Consider the following 16,588-nt stretch of genomic DNA (forward strand, 5'->3'; position numbering starts at 1 on the left):
GGCAGCACCTGGCAGGGGGGTGGGTTTGTTCTTAAATATTATACTGAAAAGTCCCTAAACAATTACTCTATTTAGCACCGTGTTTCAGAAACCCTGTCCCTAAATATTTTGCACTTCATTCACATTCAATATTATTCCCCTTAAAACAAAAGGAGCAAAGTCCTGTGTCAGATGACTTTGCAGTCATCTAGAAACTCGCTGTCAAATCCATGATTTTAAAAGTTTACAAGAGAAAACACAGGTTTTGCTGTCAAGAACAGCTTTGTTTGCCACAGAGATGCTGGGATGTGACTCGCAGGTGCCACCGGGACGTGACGCCCCCGTGGTCTCCACCATCACTGCGCGTGGCCAGGAAACAGGCTCAGGATTCCCACCCTCAGAACTGCTCTGCAAACTGCTGACCACCCCCACGGCCGGTCCCAGATGCTCCTGGGCCAGACTTGAAGAACATCAAACAATTTCACTATTTCCAGATGAAGTTTTATATTCGATACAGGCACTTACTCGCAAACGTTTGGCAGTATCAGCTGTACATACACTTGCTAAAACAGCAGAGTTGTGTTTGCTAAAATACAATATTTGGATGAGACAACTCCAGGCGCCCATTTTCCTCTCCAAACTACGCATTTCAATTTTTAATGAACTCTGTTCATCTCAATTAAACCTGGAGCAAAGCAGATGAGACCAGCCTTCAGTTTACCTTTGGGGTTATACTTAGTCATAGTCTCAGGGTACCGGGCAGACGTTTTCTGCTGTGGTTGGTTGTAATGACTGTACCTGTCCATCCAACCCACGCCCAAAGTCAAGTACCAGTCTTCAGAAAAAGTCTTTTTCTCATACATAAAAGATTATACCATTATCTATAGTATAATCCTCACTATAAGGGCCGCTATAATTCATTAAAATTCAGAAGCAGATAAATAATGAATAGAAATGCTGTTTACTTACAGTAAATAAGCAGTTCCTAGCCCTTCTCTGTGATGGTAAATCCAGGCTCCAAGGGGTAACACAACCCTCACCCTCACTGAAGTCTACACCCAGCCCAAGTTCAGTCTGGTATTAGGGCTGTACTTGGTGCTGCTGTTGTCTTTCCACACTCCCAGCAAAGCGACAAAACACAGTGTAACACCCTCCTGGGAGTGTGCCCAGGGATGAACACAGTTTGGAGAGTTCAGAAGAGTTGCTGCCCAAGCTCTGCCTTGCTGGGAGAGCACCGGAGCATTACGGGCCCGACTGTGGGTCGGGAAGGGAAAGCTCTTGCAAAGAGCAAAGCAGGGAACACAGGTACAGCCCCTACCAAGATTATCAACATTTGCAGCCTCTTTTTCCTCCCCCTCAGCCATAACAGGAAAGATCCCATTATTAGGAACACGCAGAAACACCTCTTGGAAGCTGGGATGAAACACATCAGCGCATCTCCAGGAGCACAGACCAGAACAAGACACGGCGTGGCCAGCCCAGGTGGCAGTTGCAGAGCCAGATTCCTGACTATCAGGGCAGCACCGTTTAAAAAAACCCACAAAATAAAAACCAAAAAAAAAAACCAACAAAAAACCCAACGAAAACCAGAAACTCCAAACCACAACTGACAACACAACAGAATTTCTATGGAGTTTTACTTAACATTGTGCCCATTTAGATACACGTACACTTTTGTAGAAAGCTTGACTAGCGTAGCTTATTTAGGATAACAAAAGCTGCAAAAGCCACTGAAAGCCTTAAATGTGCAAAATACAGCTCGTCACATATTAAGATTGCTTTCCCCTTGACTGCCAAACCAACGCAGACAGGTATCATAGTGGGGCAGAGAGTGTAAACCAGGCTAGAAATACTTCTCTATTTTTACCTCCACAGTTCAAAAGCTAACTCTTAAACTTACCACTGTAACACGGATTTGAGAAACCCAGAGAGCCCTCAGCACCAGTCTAACAGTCACCTATTGTAGAAACTAAAAAAAAAGCCCCACAATTGGAAAACCCTGAAAATTAGATATATTTTTTTTTTTTTTGCTTACAAACATAACCAGCTATTTACTGCATTAGGCCTTCCTGAATCTGGTTTCTTGAAGCAAGTAAAAAAGCCTCAGTTAACGTCCTTTGGCCTCCAGAGTGGTTTATTTTGTATAACTAAAGAAAAGAGGGTGTGCAAACAGCACTACTATACTGTTGCACACCCGTGGAGAGGCAGTTTTCCTGCTGCAGACATCTCGCCCACAGCGCATTCCTGCAACACAACAGAAGTAGAGACTTGTGGTGCTTCCTACTTCATCCGTGTTTCTCCCCTCATTCCCCCTCAGTCAGCATCTCCCTGTAGACCAGCTTTTTAAAAAAAAAAACCCAAAACCCAAAGAAACTGAAACCCACTACCTCTTGAAACAACTGCTTTAATACATGAACCTGCAAGAAACGAAATTCCCAAAACACGTCTGCTGAAACACCACTGTTAACCAACTTAACCTAGGATCCCATTTTTGGATTTGTCTGAAGTCAGTTTTTAGCTGAATGTTTTTGGAGATGAGAACCAAAGGGACTCCAGGGAGAGATTTGTCAGATTAAGACAAGTCAGAAGAACATTCCTGAAGATTTTGCCAAATTACAGTTTTTCAAAAATGTTTATGAACTTTGAGACTTCATGATGAGCTGCAGCGCCAAGGGGCAGGTGCCTTAATCCCTGGGCAGAGAAAAAAAAAATTAGTTAGTATACTTCAGTAATTTTTATAATAGTGTTATAATAAGTGACATTGACACATGATATATTTGATACCTATCAAATGATGTATGTAAATGTCTAACTGACAAGTAATATAGTTGTCATTGATATGCTTTGTTGTTAAATTTTAAACTACAGATACTCACTGCATTGTGAAAGAAGTTGCAAAGATGCTTTGCCCATGGACACCTGAAAAACAGATACAGATTCTTACTCCATTTTCTCCCAGAACACACCTGCCCCCAGTCTCAGCCCCTCCGAGCTCTGCATTGATCAAAGCTTTACAAGAAAGACGATCCAACAATTCACTTCAGCTTCCAAATGGAGATCACTTCAGCATCAGATGCACAGTAAAATAATTAAGACAAAGATAGACCCTAAGAAATAGGATTTCATTGGATTCTCTTGGATCCCTGCCAGAGCATACCGTAAAGCCTCACAAAACAAAAAAAGACAATCAAGGGAATTGCAAATTTGTAAAATACAGCTTAGCTCATGCACAACTGAGTGAAATCAGGTGTTTTATTTTCTCAGCTATACACAGCAAAGGCTGGAGAGACAAAACAGCATTTCACACAGAAAGTCAACTTACATGTCCATGATTTCCACTTAAGACAGTTACTAAGAGGTGAATTCTCAACGTTACTCTGCTGCCATCAGCTATGTGTGAATTAAAAGTGCCAGAGCAGGCAATTACTCTGCCTTCCAGTATGCAACCACAGTCAATTCATTTTAAAACTATTATGTCAATACATTAATGTCTATCACTCTAAAGGATTATACTTATAAACAGCCAGTGGTTTCAAAAGTGACACACCAGTGTTTTACTAGCATTTGTAATCTAAATAAAGAACTCAGAATTTTTTCAGAACTGTTTTCCCAACCCACTGAAGCTTTATGCTGCTGCAGAGCAAGTGGTTTCTCTTCTTTTTAGAAGAGGACAGGAATGACAGGTACAAGCCTAATGCTGTCCTCAGGTTGCATTACGGTGCACATACGTTCCTGAATCTTTAGGCTTTGGTGGGGATCTACTCCCTCACCACCGTGTGAAGTACTCTGTACAAGTTTAAAAGGAACGTTGACATCTGTACACCCATTGTATTCTTGTAGATACATTTTGAGATACTTTCAACTATTTTCTCTAAATAAAGTTTTATGCAGTATTATGCCTCCTTAGAGTCCAGTAACTACTTTGCTGCAAATCCTAATTAAGGTTTGTTGGTTGTAGTTGATGACAACGATATTTATAAGTAACAGAACTAGACTGCACCATCTGTAATCTCGATGACTGGTCAGGGTTGCCAAGAGCAGAAAACATGTTTTCATAACACTGGGAAGTGAGAAGGCCATTTGGCTGCAACAGGTAACACACAAATAATACCCAAACCATCGTGTTCAGTATCTTTACCACTGCTAATAACAGGGAAGAATAAAAAGCAAGAATGAACTGTGAGTTAAGACTGTTAATTAAGAGAAAACTACCATCTGTGTTGCAACACACAATGATCTTCTATTTGGCTGTGATGAATATTCACACTTACATATGCAGATTCTCCATAATAATATTCAGAGCGAACAGGCCAATGGATTGCATCTTCTTATGTCTGCATGTCAGGAACAGGCAAAGGAATTCCCCCACGTACTGGGGACCAAGGTTTTCCCACCTAAGCAATACAAAACCAGGAAACAGAGCACAGCTGTTCAACAGAGACAACTTTCCTATTGATCCCTAGCATCTTATTTGCATTCTTGTCTTCCCCACAGCACTGGGCTGGCTGGTTTCAAAGAGCTAAGGAGTATATCTTGGCTGAACGTGACTGCTCTTACTGTCCCCATAAACAGACAGACTTCAGGGGACAAGTGTTTACTCACAGTTTTAGCATCGTTGCTTTCTGACGATTTAGATCTCTCAAAATCAGGTTGACAGTGCCATGGAGAATGTGTTCTTCATACGAAAGATGTTCCAATAACAGCCTCAGAGCCCAAAAGTTATTCTAGGAAGCGACAAAATAAGACCAGTGATTTAACCTAATTGCCAATCATTTCTTAAAAAAACAGACTAAATTAGAGTTCAGCAAAGCTAAAGGGGAACAAAACCAAAGTTAAACATGTCTAAAATCTCCAAGCTGGTGTTACACAGATTTTCAACAGAACTTGCTTTAATCTCTTAGAACAGAAATCAGTATCTAGGACTCACCCCAAAAGCCAGGGCTATCTCCAAGAAGGAAGTCAAGTACGGAAGATCACAGAAAAGCATCTGTTGTACTGCTTGCACAGCAAGAATAAGACAAGCCTCATGCTGCAACTACAGGAAGAGATATCAGAAAGAAAACAGCTATTTAAAAACCCAGTTTCCCACTACTTGTATATTGTAGCCAGTCAAATCAGCACTACCATTCCAATCAGATAGGTTGGATGTCCGACACCATGTTCAGAAGAATCTTATGAAGACTAAAAGACAGGGGAATAGAACAGGTACTTCGATTTATACAGCATGTTTCACCTGGTGCTCTCAAAGTCCTCACAGAAACACGAAGTCTCACACTGTCACAGAAACAGAATTAAAGGGGAAAAAAAAAAATCTGGCCCAGGAGTCACATATTTGGAGAGTAAGCTAAATTTCCTCAAAAGAAGTAAAAAGGAATAAGATAGTTCCTTAGATGTATTGACTGCATTTAATACAGAATATATTCCAAGCTATCCTTAAATATGTTCCACTATTCTTGAAACCATCAATCAAAATAAGTTTAGAAATTCTGGGCTATTCCGAGTTTTGAGACAAGCACACTGTCAAGTCTCAGAGGACAGTCTTCTGTTTGAGTCAAACAGCACAAGATCATCCTGTGAGAAGTTAAGACAGAATCAAGTATTAACAGCCCTCCCACTTTATAAATGCATAAGTTTGGACAGTGATAAAGTAAGACGTGTCCTAGGTTGAAGGTGGTGTCAGACCAGAACAGACCCTAATAGTTTTCTTCCCTTCAGATACCTGCTCCAGCCTTTAGACTGTGTCAAGAACAGCCAGATTTCCCCCCAAAATCTTCAAGTCTCTCTTAAAAGCTTTTCATAATAACCCGACTGTTTTCAATACTGCTGTACCTTCAAGCACAATAACACAAATGGTAAATTTCCTTATTGCCACGAGCACACTTACATGAGGAGAGAAAATAGCAGGTGGTAAAGAAACATTAATTTTTGCCTTCAGTTCCTCCAAAAGGCCACCACTGGCAGCAAGCACCCCCTGCAACAGAAGAAATGAGTCACCAGTGAAGGGGAAGGATGTCCAGATACTCTACAAACATCAAACAGTGTCCAAGATGGTTCTTTGATGTGCTTTTACTTATTTTTTCAGCATTTTTACATTGGAGGCTGACTGCTCAACATCATACTCAAGGAAAGTTGAGGCTCTAAAGCACTAACCAAACCATATCACATAACCTCTTTGTTTTAAGCTGTCTGCTAAGCGTAGTAGGTATTTTTGTTCTTGTGAAGAAAATACCCAGATACTGACTCTTTAGGGCTACCTGAGCACATTTTTCTTAAACTGCTTTCATATCCATTTTGTTATCTGATGCATCTCAACATTAAAGGATGTAGAATCAGTATCAGGCATTGAGTTGCAAGCAGAGTTAATCTGTTTACTGTTGCTTTTAACACAACATTTTGCAAAGTGTTACATTTGGCACATACCACACGAGCATTTGATGAGGCACTGTAAAGTTAACCTTAGTATTTAGAATAAGCCAACGCCCACAGCAAATGAAGTCTTGTGTAAAACCAAGACAACAGCCTCCCATTTCACAGTACTGGTGTAGTTACCTTTTGGAAGTCAAGTGGTGGCTCCTTCAGGGATAGGGGATGGAGGTGCCCACTTTTTTCCAGCAAACTGCTACTACCCAGGATCATGATGAGGGAACTCCAGCATTTAGGCTGAAACACAGCAGAACGTTTGTTTTACAAAGTCAAATCCGTTCAGAGGTGTAAACTATTCAGAGAAAAAAAAGGGTTCTGATAGTAAATCCTTGCATAGAGAAGTAATTGGACAAAACAGGTAATGTACAGAAACAGGTGATGGGCCACACAAACACAGTTTTAATACAGACTCACATTTCTGTATAGCAACACGTTACTGTAAAGGAGTTTGAGCGCATGCTTAATCAGAACACCATCTTTCAAGGGAGACCCTGCAAGAAGAAAAGATTAAAACCATATTTTATATTCTCATCATAACTATAGAGCATGAATACAAACAAGACATTAACTTGGTTGCAGAGCTGTTTCTACGGAAACCTAACAAAGAAACAAACGAGTGTCTACAGCTATTTTACAGTATTTTGTAGGTTCTGAGTAGAAAACCAACATCAATTGTAAAACATTATTCTGGAAAGCTGCAAAGAACTGAATGCAGTTTAGACTAAGCCATCACAGAACAAAGTCTTCTTTATGTACATCACACTACAGTGCAATAAACACTGTCCGCATCGCATATGTCTAAGAATTCTACTAGTAGCTGAATGTCTCCAAAATAAACCTTTCATTTCAGAATACACCTTGAGATGTAGCACACCCCAAGGCAGCTGATCAGTCATCCATGGCTAAACTAATGACAAAATGTAACACACAGATCATGAAGCCCTTTCCATCAGGAAGCATTTATTCTCAAGGTCAAGGCTGAGACATACCATAATACCACGTTACACGCTGCCATTGGTAACGCCATGATGTAACAGAGAGCTTTGTGTTTTCTTTTAACAGGTTGCTTTCAGCAAAGCAACTTCACAGCTGACAAAACTAGCGTTTCGTGTGAAGTGTACTAAACAAATCAATGCTCAGATGTGAAGACATTCTTCCTACCTAGTGTTATGTACCATGCTTTAGTCCAGGCAATTCCTAGTTGGGTTGGGAGTCCCTCAGAATGTTACTAGATTTAATAAAAAAAGTACAAGCTGTAATTAAGTAAGGTTCTAAACACATGTAAGCAAGAAATCACACTTGCCAACTGTAATCCAGGGCCCAGAGTCTAGCATATCCTTGCCAATAGGGACACTGCCTGTCCTGAACATCTTCAGGTAGACCTCAAACTCCCCCGGCGTGACCCGGCAGGCCGTGCAGCAGGCCAGGCTGTTGACGGGAAACAGCAGTGAATGTGCAGCGTCGAGGAATTCCCCAGTTTTACACAAATAGAAGGGGATTTTATCTCGGAGGTCTCTTAACCTGGAAAGAAGAAATGAATGTTTGATTTTCATTAGCGTGCAAGTTTTTCAACAATAGATCTGCTTATGGGTGACCACTAGTAAGTTACATCTGATAAGGCAGAAGTTAGCTGCAATGCAGTACTGCTTTCAGCTAGCAAACAGCTGCCCAAATCCTACTGCTTTTCATTCTGCCAGTTTGTTGCACGTTGTGGAAACACAGACTGGGAATCTTAAGGCAAAGAAACAGTTAAAAAAGGAAAAAAAAGCACTATTTACCCTTTGGTATCATTGCATTTCACAGCTCTCAGGTAGCGAACAACTTCTTTATAGCTGGAGAGAAAAAGAAGAGGGTGAGCAGGAAGAGGAAGGAAGTGTAAAGCTCTATACAGGCCAATCAAATATTTACTACAATTAATGAAGTAAAAGAGTAGATCTTCCCACACAAGAGATGTTGCACAACAGGAGAGAAATACAGCGGGCAGAAAGAGACAGTTGGAACTAAGTTCCAAGAAGTTATCCACAGATTATCTCTGCACTCTGGCAAAATAATACAGGAGGTTGCCTTTCAATTTAATTCTTTAAGTGGACTGTATTCTTTTGAATAAAGACTTCTCAGGTCCAGAGACCAGAATGCCCTTTTTTGCTGTCTTCCACCTTGTCAGCCTTTGATGAACAGAATTTATTTTACACATCCACATCTAAAACCTACTGGGTTTATGGAACCAAAGAAATTATCCGCTTCAACATTCTTTTCTGGTCCTGAAGTGTTCAAAGGGCTCGATTCTACTCTGAAAAACTTCAAAACCTGGCCTTGTTGATAAGAAGCAATGGGCATGAACAGCTTCAAATGTGTCTTTGTTTTGTATGTCTCCCCATTATACAAAACTGCAGATGTCAGGAAAACACCACACTGTGGTCAATACCACAGGAGATACAAAAGCTGAGTTCGTGAAATGAAAAATCCAAAACAAGAGCAAACCCATCTTACTTCATTTTGTCTACCATTCTCTCCACTCGAGCCTCAATAACAGGGAGTGTTTCCCACAGAAATACTTTTCTTCCTTTCTGTGTTCTTCGGCCAGTGATGTTCTGGCCTTTTAAAACAGTGGTCAGTAATACGTGGTCCCATGGCACAACATTCAAGCTGCAAGTACAAAATTAAAGTCATTGTTAACCATGTTTTGTTTGTACACCATAATTTAAGTACCATGAAGATTTACCAATAAAACATTTTGAGTTTACAGCTCACTTCTGGGGGGGGAAGGAAAAAAAGCTATATGGACAACAGCTTAGCCATAGCATCAAACAACAACTTCTCCTGTAAGGACAGGACAAACACTGAAATCTGCCCCTAAAACACTCACACCTAGCACTATCAGTGAAAGAACCATTCTATAGAGCTGTTTACAAATCAGGCAACTGTATAAAATGTTATTCTGTAAACATAAACCTAAAAACATACCTATTTGAGAAGCCAAAACAGTGACATGGAAGTGAGATGGACTGAAAAAAATTAACAAACTTTTCATACAAGCTCTTTGGGAAATCACACAACACCAGCATCCTCTGAAGTTGTGTTGTGATCCTATGTTTTGAAAAGAAAACAAAAAGAAAAATTAAAATCTCTTAAAATTGGATGAATTATTAGGAAGTTGTGGTTTTCTTAATCCTATGGGAAACTTATCTACAGAAGTTTGGGGATTTTTTTAGTTAAATGTCAGACAGTGTGGATCTATATTTAAATTTATGCTTTTAAGATTTGTAGTAGATAATGGTATTGCTCTTTTGTTACTATTTTTAAACACCAGTATTGCGGTTTAATCCCAGCCAGCTTTGTCTTTAAAACAAAAATCCCCAGTGAGTACGTTTGAAAAAACACTGAAGCAACATATGATCAGCTCGATAAGCAACCTGATCAACCTGAGCTCCTGGCAGCTTCACAGCTAGTGAAACCATCTCTACTGCAAACTGGAGATAACATGCTGATACAAAGAAGAGTTTACTCCTTTAGAATTGGGGGAGGGAGACAAAAAACTCCTTTCCCTGTTCTTTTAAAGTAAGAAATTAAAAAATTCAAGAATAGTAATTTAAAATGAAAACTGATACAGGATTTGGGTTATACCTGTCATTAGTTTCAAATAAGAGGTGAGAATATATAATTGTTTTTGAGTGCTCCTGAAAAAAGTTAATTCTTAATTCATTAACCTTCTGTTGCAAGTGAATTTCGGGTTAAAGGTGAAATATAAAGCTAAAATGAGAAATGAATTAAGCCAAGTGAGCTCGATGTCCTCATTCATCAGCCTCTGGGGGAACTTTACTATGTTACAGCCCTGACTACTCCATCCCAGTGGAATACTACAAGGCTGCTGTTTTGATCTTTAACAGACACTATTTACTCTTTGGCTTAATAACCACAAGTAGCTACCTGACACCACCTTCTGGTCTGGCCTTAGAGAACACTCCTAGAGCACAGCCAGAAGTAATCCATCTTCTTGGCTTTGAGTTCCCCATTGAGTTGTTTTCCTTTGAGGCAACAAAGAAGGGTTTGAAAGTTTACGTGGCTCTAAATAAGGCAGGTACCGTCTTTGTCCTTCACAGAAAAGAACTAATATTCAACAGAGCTTCTAAAAATCTGGATTTGTAGTGTACAGCTGTAGAACCCGACGGCACGCTGAGGTCCCTGCTCGTTAGGCTGACTGGTGCGTGTTATCATTTGTGCTCTTCTGCCTGTCCCTACCCACCCGCAGTCACAGGCAGGCAGCAGCAGGCTGCCCTTGCTCTGCTCAAACACCACCCAAAGCAGTACAGTGGGGTCGTGTTCCCTGACAAGAGGTTCCAGATGCTACAGAACCATGAGATGATACAGTGGTGCAAGTTTGCTTCTGGCTTTTAAGAGCTAAGGCATTCACTTTTTTTTCTTTGTGCCTTTGAACAGAAGTCATTTGAAATGCATTTTAAATGCAAGTGGGAAGTTTGCAGGCAGCAACCACCCCATTGCCATCTCATAAGACAAGTCTTACCTTTGCAGCAGACAAGGGACAGCAATCTTTAATGAATCAGTATGACCGAGGTTCTGCCAGCTTCTAAGAGAGGAGAAAAGAAGCACTAATTAACGTTTGGCTTGTTTTCCTGCCTTTTTTCCTCTTCTCTATATTCAACTGTTTAAGAAAACACTTTTTTCTTAAAAAGCATTGGGAGTGATCACGCTAATAAGAATTATTTCAAACAGATGAAACAAGTGCTCGAAGTGTAAAACACATTCTAGAATTAAGTTTTACAGTAGTACCTGCCAACTGAAGCACACCTCCCCTCCGACCCATGCAGCGTAAAGCAGTAGCAACCCCTCTAACCTGCTGTGTTAGACCACTGTGGGCACATCTTTGCTTTTACAGGGCCTCTGCAGGGCTGTGTAACATCATCCCCCGAGAGGGCCAAACCACCTCCCGTTGTAGCTACAGCGAAGGCTGTGGGACTCGTAACAAGCGTACAAAGAGAGACATACCCAAATAATGTATCCAGCCCGCTCCTTGCAAACCTTGACAGTTCCTCAGAAAGAATTACAGAGAAGCTGCTGTTTCTGGCCTGTCGAACCAACCCAGACCACGTTTACTTCTCCTTTATAAAAACCCTTGAATTTAAGCCCCAAAATATTTAGGTTTTGCAAAGTAAAGCTCTGCGGCCTTGCTCAAGCTAGACAGTAATCAAGCGTGAAACAGCCATGATATAAGCAAGATGGAAGTATTTAAACTCTGTTTTTATTTATTCATTACACAGTCCTCACAGCTGACAGGTCAGTCTCCAGACTTATGGGAGGCATCTAAAACTTATGACCCAAGGAACATCACATCCTCCCTTCCTTCCAGGTCAGAAGCAGATGTTCCTTCACACAATGTAGCTTGTGCACTGCCTGCTCAGGAAAGCTCCCCTGTCCCTGTACCTTCTCCTGGGGAACTAACCCCACCTGACACCATCTGCTGTCACCCTCCCTCCTCCCAGTTCCCATCTCAAATTCCTTCCCCTCACTGGAGAGCATCTCCTCTCCTCATGGCTCAATCCCATTTAACTTCTTCCTCTCACATCCAGCCTTTAACCTTCCCTTTTTCCCCAAATCCCTCCCCATAACCAATCTCATTTCTCCCTCGGGCGTACTCATTTTCCTCTCACTGTGCTGCAGTCAGGGCTGTGATCTTTACACTGTCCTTACTCTTAATAAATGGAAAACCAGAATTCTCTCACTGTGTCTCCTCCCTTTGAGGAGCAAGTGAAGATTACACACTGGATGTGGAACTGGATACTTACAAAGCAGGGTCTTTATGAAGCGCTATCTCTTTAGCTGCTCCCAGGAACATGACAGCAGCAGCTTTAGGACTCTCTCTCTCTGCCTCATTTAAAAATCTTGTCACCAGCGCAAAAACTCCAGAATACCTAAGAAAGTTAAGTAGTCTATAAGATAAAGTGTTTGCAGTGATATACTTCATAAACAAATGGCAATTATGACCATCCTATGGTTTGAGAGCAAATTGACTTGTCTTTCCTTGAAAAGCATCTATAACATAGTGAAAAGGTATTTGCACAACCATTACTTTAAGCATTTCAAAGGCACACACCATCGAGTAAAAGCTGAACCCCATTCTAAAAAAGATTAGTAAAACATGGACTTTACTTTCATGCTTTCCCAGGTTATAATAATGAGGGATATTATCAAGTGTCTTAGTATAGCACAAGAGATCTATTTAAACCTATATTTAAGATGTAGTTAAAGAACGTATTTAAGCCGGTGTTTAAACTACATCCGAGTGCAATTTAATAGCTCACTGGCCAAGCAAATTCTCTCAATGATGTTTCTGCTGTGTCAGGTGCCATGACTCTGATTATCACTTGACTAAAGGAAATCAAACCTGCACTGACCAGTACGTACTGCTAGTGACAACACAACTCAGCTACTTACTTGTACACAGTCTCCATGTTGCGTGATCTGCAGGTATTGCATTGCCCAGGTGGAAATTTTGGGAGGCAGAAGCATTCATGTTTTGTGGGAGACATTCTTTTTCCAATCAGGTACTTATTATATTCCACAGAAAGTTCCTGGATAAATTTTATTAGAAGACTTCCTAAGAGAACAGACAGATGTGAAATTGTTAGTGCAATTTTTTATTTTTTCAAAACGAAAAGACAGACAATCATAAGTACTCCATGTAAAATATTTAGCAAGTTACTTGCACCAAATCTTATTGGCTGGGAAAGCTTTGTTGTTTTTTTCACAGGGAGAAAAGCAGGAAAGTACAAACTGGACCTGCAGACCTGTGTCTGGTCTGAGTATGGCCCAGAAAGAGAGGAACAGTAAGCTGCTACCTTAAAAATTCATCAAGCCTTCGCAAGGAGAGCTGTGGACCAGACAAGCCATCCATCAAGCCACAGGTCTCCCAGGACAGCGTGAGAGCCTAACACTTACCACCGTGCCGAAGGTCTGTGTCTATATCTGTGAGCTCCAAATTGAACATCACAAGAACACCAGCCAAGGCAAAGTCACGCTGTTCCTTCCAGAATTTGCTTTTGTTGTGTGCATTGCAGTGACAGAGGGAAGGGGTTGTCCAATTCTGGCACTATTTCATAAAACATGAAAAACAGGAGAAGGTTTTGGGTTTTCTTTTTTTTTTTTTCCTTTTTTCCTCCCCTTTCCAGTTAAGCAAATCAAAGGTTAATTCCTCTGAGTGAAGGACCACAATTTACTTCATCCTTTACACACCTAGGCAAAGCCACAGTGAAGTATTTTGACGGTCAGAGCAAGAAGCCAATACAGCAATAACTCAGTATCATGGCTAACAACAACAACAACAAAAAAGCCCATAGTAATTTAGATTCCTGAATACCTTACAGAGACACCTAGGGCTGGCACCAGTTGGTCTATGCATGTTCACCCCAACTTTGCTCACAGCTCAAACTTTTCTGAATTCTAAGAAAAACCCCAAACAAACCACCGCCACTCGATTCCCACAACTCACCCATTCCCTCACCCTAGGTTAGGGCAATCTAAAAGTCTGACATTTCTCTTGTACAGTGAAAAGCAGTCCGATTTATTAATTTGATTCCATGAAATACACTGCGTGCCTAAAGCAAACAGGAGGTACGTTTGCTTATAGCAAGTGAATGTCTACTCCAACAACTGGCCAGACCACTAGACCTAAACCCAGTGACTGCATTGTGAAGCAGACAGATATCAACATTTAGGACAGGAACCGTTAAAACAATCAAATTTCACGTATCATTTATTCTTTTAGTGTGCTTAAGAGTGACTTCCTTTAAAAAGACTGTTGAGCAATTTAGTTCAAAGTTGTGCGTTTCTCGATTACAGCTCTTCTTACCTCAGAAGCTAGTTTATCACAAATGTAGCAGTAGCACTGATTACAAATATCAGCATTTTTTCCAAGGGGTGAGCAGGTATCACACTCCATTCGCCTACCAAGTTGAAAAACAGAAGGTTATTTATGAAACAAGTTACATGCTTATCCAACTCTACTTCTGCTTTCAGCTGTTAAAAAGCTAACAAGGTTACTTGACAAGTTGGACTAAATGTGGAAGATGAAACCCTCGTATGAACCTCCACATCACTGAACATACTCAAATGGGTGCATTGTACAGTCGTATCTTGCATGAGGCATCACTTTTGCTTGTTTACAGAAAGTAACCATGAGTTCACATTCCTCATCCACAACTTCTGCAGATTTCTCCTCTCCCAGGGCAGACTTCTCTGCAGAAAAGAGAATATGCGGTGTAAATCAGTATAAAGGTAACTACAACTTCATTACAATTTTACCGAGCTATTGACGTTCACTTTTTAAAAACACTTCAAGGCACAAATTTTCTTATGATTTCATACAGTGCTAATAAGAATGGTTACACTGTCCCAGGGAAAAAAGCTTCCACACACTATCAAAACAGAGGTAATTTAATCAAAAAGGATCCACTCGACATTGAAAAGGCCTAGTCTCAACTAGATTTGTAATATTTTGAAACTACAGAGCAGTATCCTTTAAGTTAACTAATGCCATCAAAGAAATCCCAATAGTTGGAAAATAAGGACAGTTCCTCCTGGTTTGATTTATTTTTGAAGTACTCTGTTTTCCTAGCAGCAGAAAGACACATTTCAAGCACATTACATAACATTTTACTTCAGTTTATTTCAGAAGAGCTTTACAGAACTTCATCGCCAACAGGAGCACCGTACTTACCCAGGGAGTCTACCAACAGAACTGAATTCCCAAGCGTGCTCTCAGCTTCATCATCACTGATCAGGATTATGCTCTGCTCTTGCTCTTTTTTTGAGGGCACCATGGTTACTGAGCTCCACAGGAAAGGAACTACTTGGCAGCTAACAGGACACAAGGCGAGTTCCCACTTTGAAGAACCTTTCCTCAGGAAGGGAAGAAAAAGGCTCCTTCAAGACACAAACTCTTCATCTATGTTGAGTCAGTTACACTAGGGACAGAAACGTTCGATCCTTAGTGCAGCCAGCTCAAAAAACATTGCAGTTTCCATCCAGAGCTGAGAGAACCCTAAAAACAAGGAGGTGGGGATACAAAATAAGGAAAAAAAAAAAAAAAGAAGGAAAAAAAGAGGATGAGAGCTGGCCTTCCTTTGGTGGGACCGCCCTTGAAAGAACCATGCATGCTGTTCACAGTAACTTTGCCCCTCGCAGGTTGCGTGCTCGAGGCACCAGATGCCCAGGGCCAGCTCCCTTCCTTCCCCCTCCCCCACCTCAAACAAGCGCACCCCCATCTCCCCCCGCCTCCCCCAGCCCCCTTCGCCCCACAACCCACCCCCGGCCCTCACGCAACAGCCCCCCGCCCCCTCCCCTTCCCCCCCAGCCCCCTCGCGCCCCCCAGCTGCCTTCTCCTCCCCTCTCCCCGGCCTCCAGTCGGCCCTAACTCACCCCCCAACCAACCACCGCACCCCGCCCACCACGACCTCCCCCGCCCCCGTCCTGCCCATCTCCCTGAGCGCTCCCCTCTCACCGAACGACCCCCCTCAGCCGCTCCCGCCGCCGCTCCGCTCAACCCCGCCACTCTTTGAACGAACAAGGACTTCCGAGGCGGTGACCCCGGAAGGGGTCCGCGCGGTGACGCTGCCCCGCGCTACTTCCGCCCTGACAGCGGCGGGGCAGAATTGCGGTGGGGCCGCCATCTTGAGTGAGGGCAGGAGCCGTCCCCTCACGCGCAGGGCCCGGAGCGGGCCCGGCTCCCTCAGCGAAGGGGCTCCCACAGTGTTTAAATAAACCCTTCATCCTCCGCAGGCGGTGGAGGGAGAGGGAAATCGGCATCAGTGCAGGGTCCTGCGGATCCTCTCGATGCGTGAGGCTCTGCGGTTGGGGAAGAGGGAGGCAACGAAGCCCCATTGCATCTCCTGTGGCCTTTTGAGGGGCGTCATGGTGGCCCAGGCCCCACGGGTGACTACCTGCACACACGCCTGGCGATGTGGCCCCAGACGTCTCCCCACAGCCGGGGGAGTTGCTTTCCTTACAGTCATCCCGAGCCAGCGTGGCTGGGACAGCAGCTGCCGGCGGAGGGAATGTTTTCACTGCATGTGGTCATCCCTAATCGCCACGTTCTGTCACGACAGGCTTTTCCTACTGCAAACCCAGCAGGAGATGAGCGAGGAAAAGGCCACGTGGAGCAGCTGAGGATTTC

The 16,588-nt window shown here is 42.3% G+C and overlaps 1 protein-coding gene across 3 annotated transcripts; it reads right to left on the bottom strand.

Annotated features, from left to right (window-relative positions):
* Positions 1–1,602: 1,602 nt before the first annotated feature.
* Positions 1,603–15,964, bottom strand: LOC141930414 (uncharacterized). Of its 3 annotated transcripts, XM_074841193.1 has the most exons (20): positions 15,917–15,964; positions 15,134–15,457; positions 14,523–14,652; positions 14,267–14,360; positions 13,357–13,507; positions 12,853–13,015; positions 12,204–12,329; positions 10,925–10,987; positions 9,367–9,489; positions 8,893–9,048; positions 8,181–8,234; positions 7,706–7,923; positions 6,817–6,893; positions 6,529–6,639; positions 5,864–5,950; positions 4,907–5,014; positions 4,582–4,703; positions 4,251–4,373; positions 2,856–2,898; positions 1,603–2,670 (listed from the first exon to the last, which is right to left on the bottom strand). In XM_074841193.1, the coding sequence occupies exons 2-20, from the start codon at positions 15,234–15,236 to the stop codon at positions 2,593–2,595; spliced, it is 2,130 nt and encodes a 709-aa protein (XP_074697294.1). In that variant the 5' UTR covers positions 15,237–15,457; positions 15,917–15,964; the 3' UTR covers positions 1,603–2,592. The 3 variants fall into 3 exon arrangements, with proteins under 3 accessions (XP_074697294.1, XP_074697296.1, XP_074697295.1); XM_074841195.1 differs by lacking the exons at positions 8,181–8,234; positions 15,917–15,964 and having other exon boundaries at positions 7,706–7,830; positions 15,134–15,705; XM_074841194.1 differs by lacking the exons at positions 8,181–8,234; positions 15,917–15,964 and having other exon boundaries at positions 15,134–15,705.
* Between the last annotated feature and the right edge of the window lie 624 nt (positions 15,965–16,588).

The sequence above is a fragment of the Strix aluco genome, chromosome 15 (assembly GCF_031877795.1).
Source record: "Strix aluco isolate bStrAlu1 chromosome 15, bStrAlu1.hap1, whole genome shotgun sequence".
Lineage (NCBI taxonomy): Eukaryota > Metazoa > Chordata > Aves > Strigiformes > Strigidae > Strix > Strix aluco.

Coding starts and splice junctions, on each gene's coding strand:
- LOC141930414 (XM_074841193.1), bottom strand. CDS start 15,236: ATGGTGCCCTCAAAAAAAGAGCAAGAGCAGAGCATAATCCTGATCAGT. Junction 9,049..9,366: donor TGTTTTGGCTTCTCAAATAG/GTATGTTTTTAG, acceptor TTGTACTTGCAG/CTTGAATGTTGTGCCATGGG. Junction 2,899..4,250: donor ATTATGGAGAATCTGCATAT/GTAAGTGTGAAT, acceptor TCTGTTTTTCAG/GTGTCCATGGGCAAAGCATC.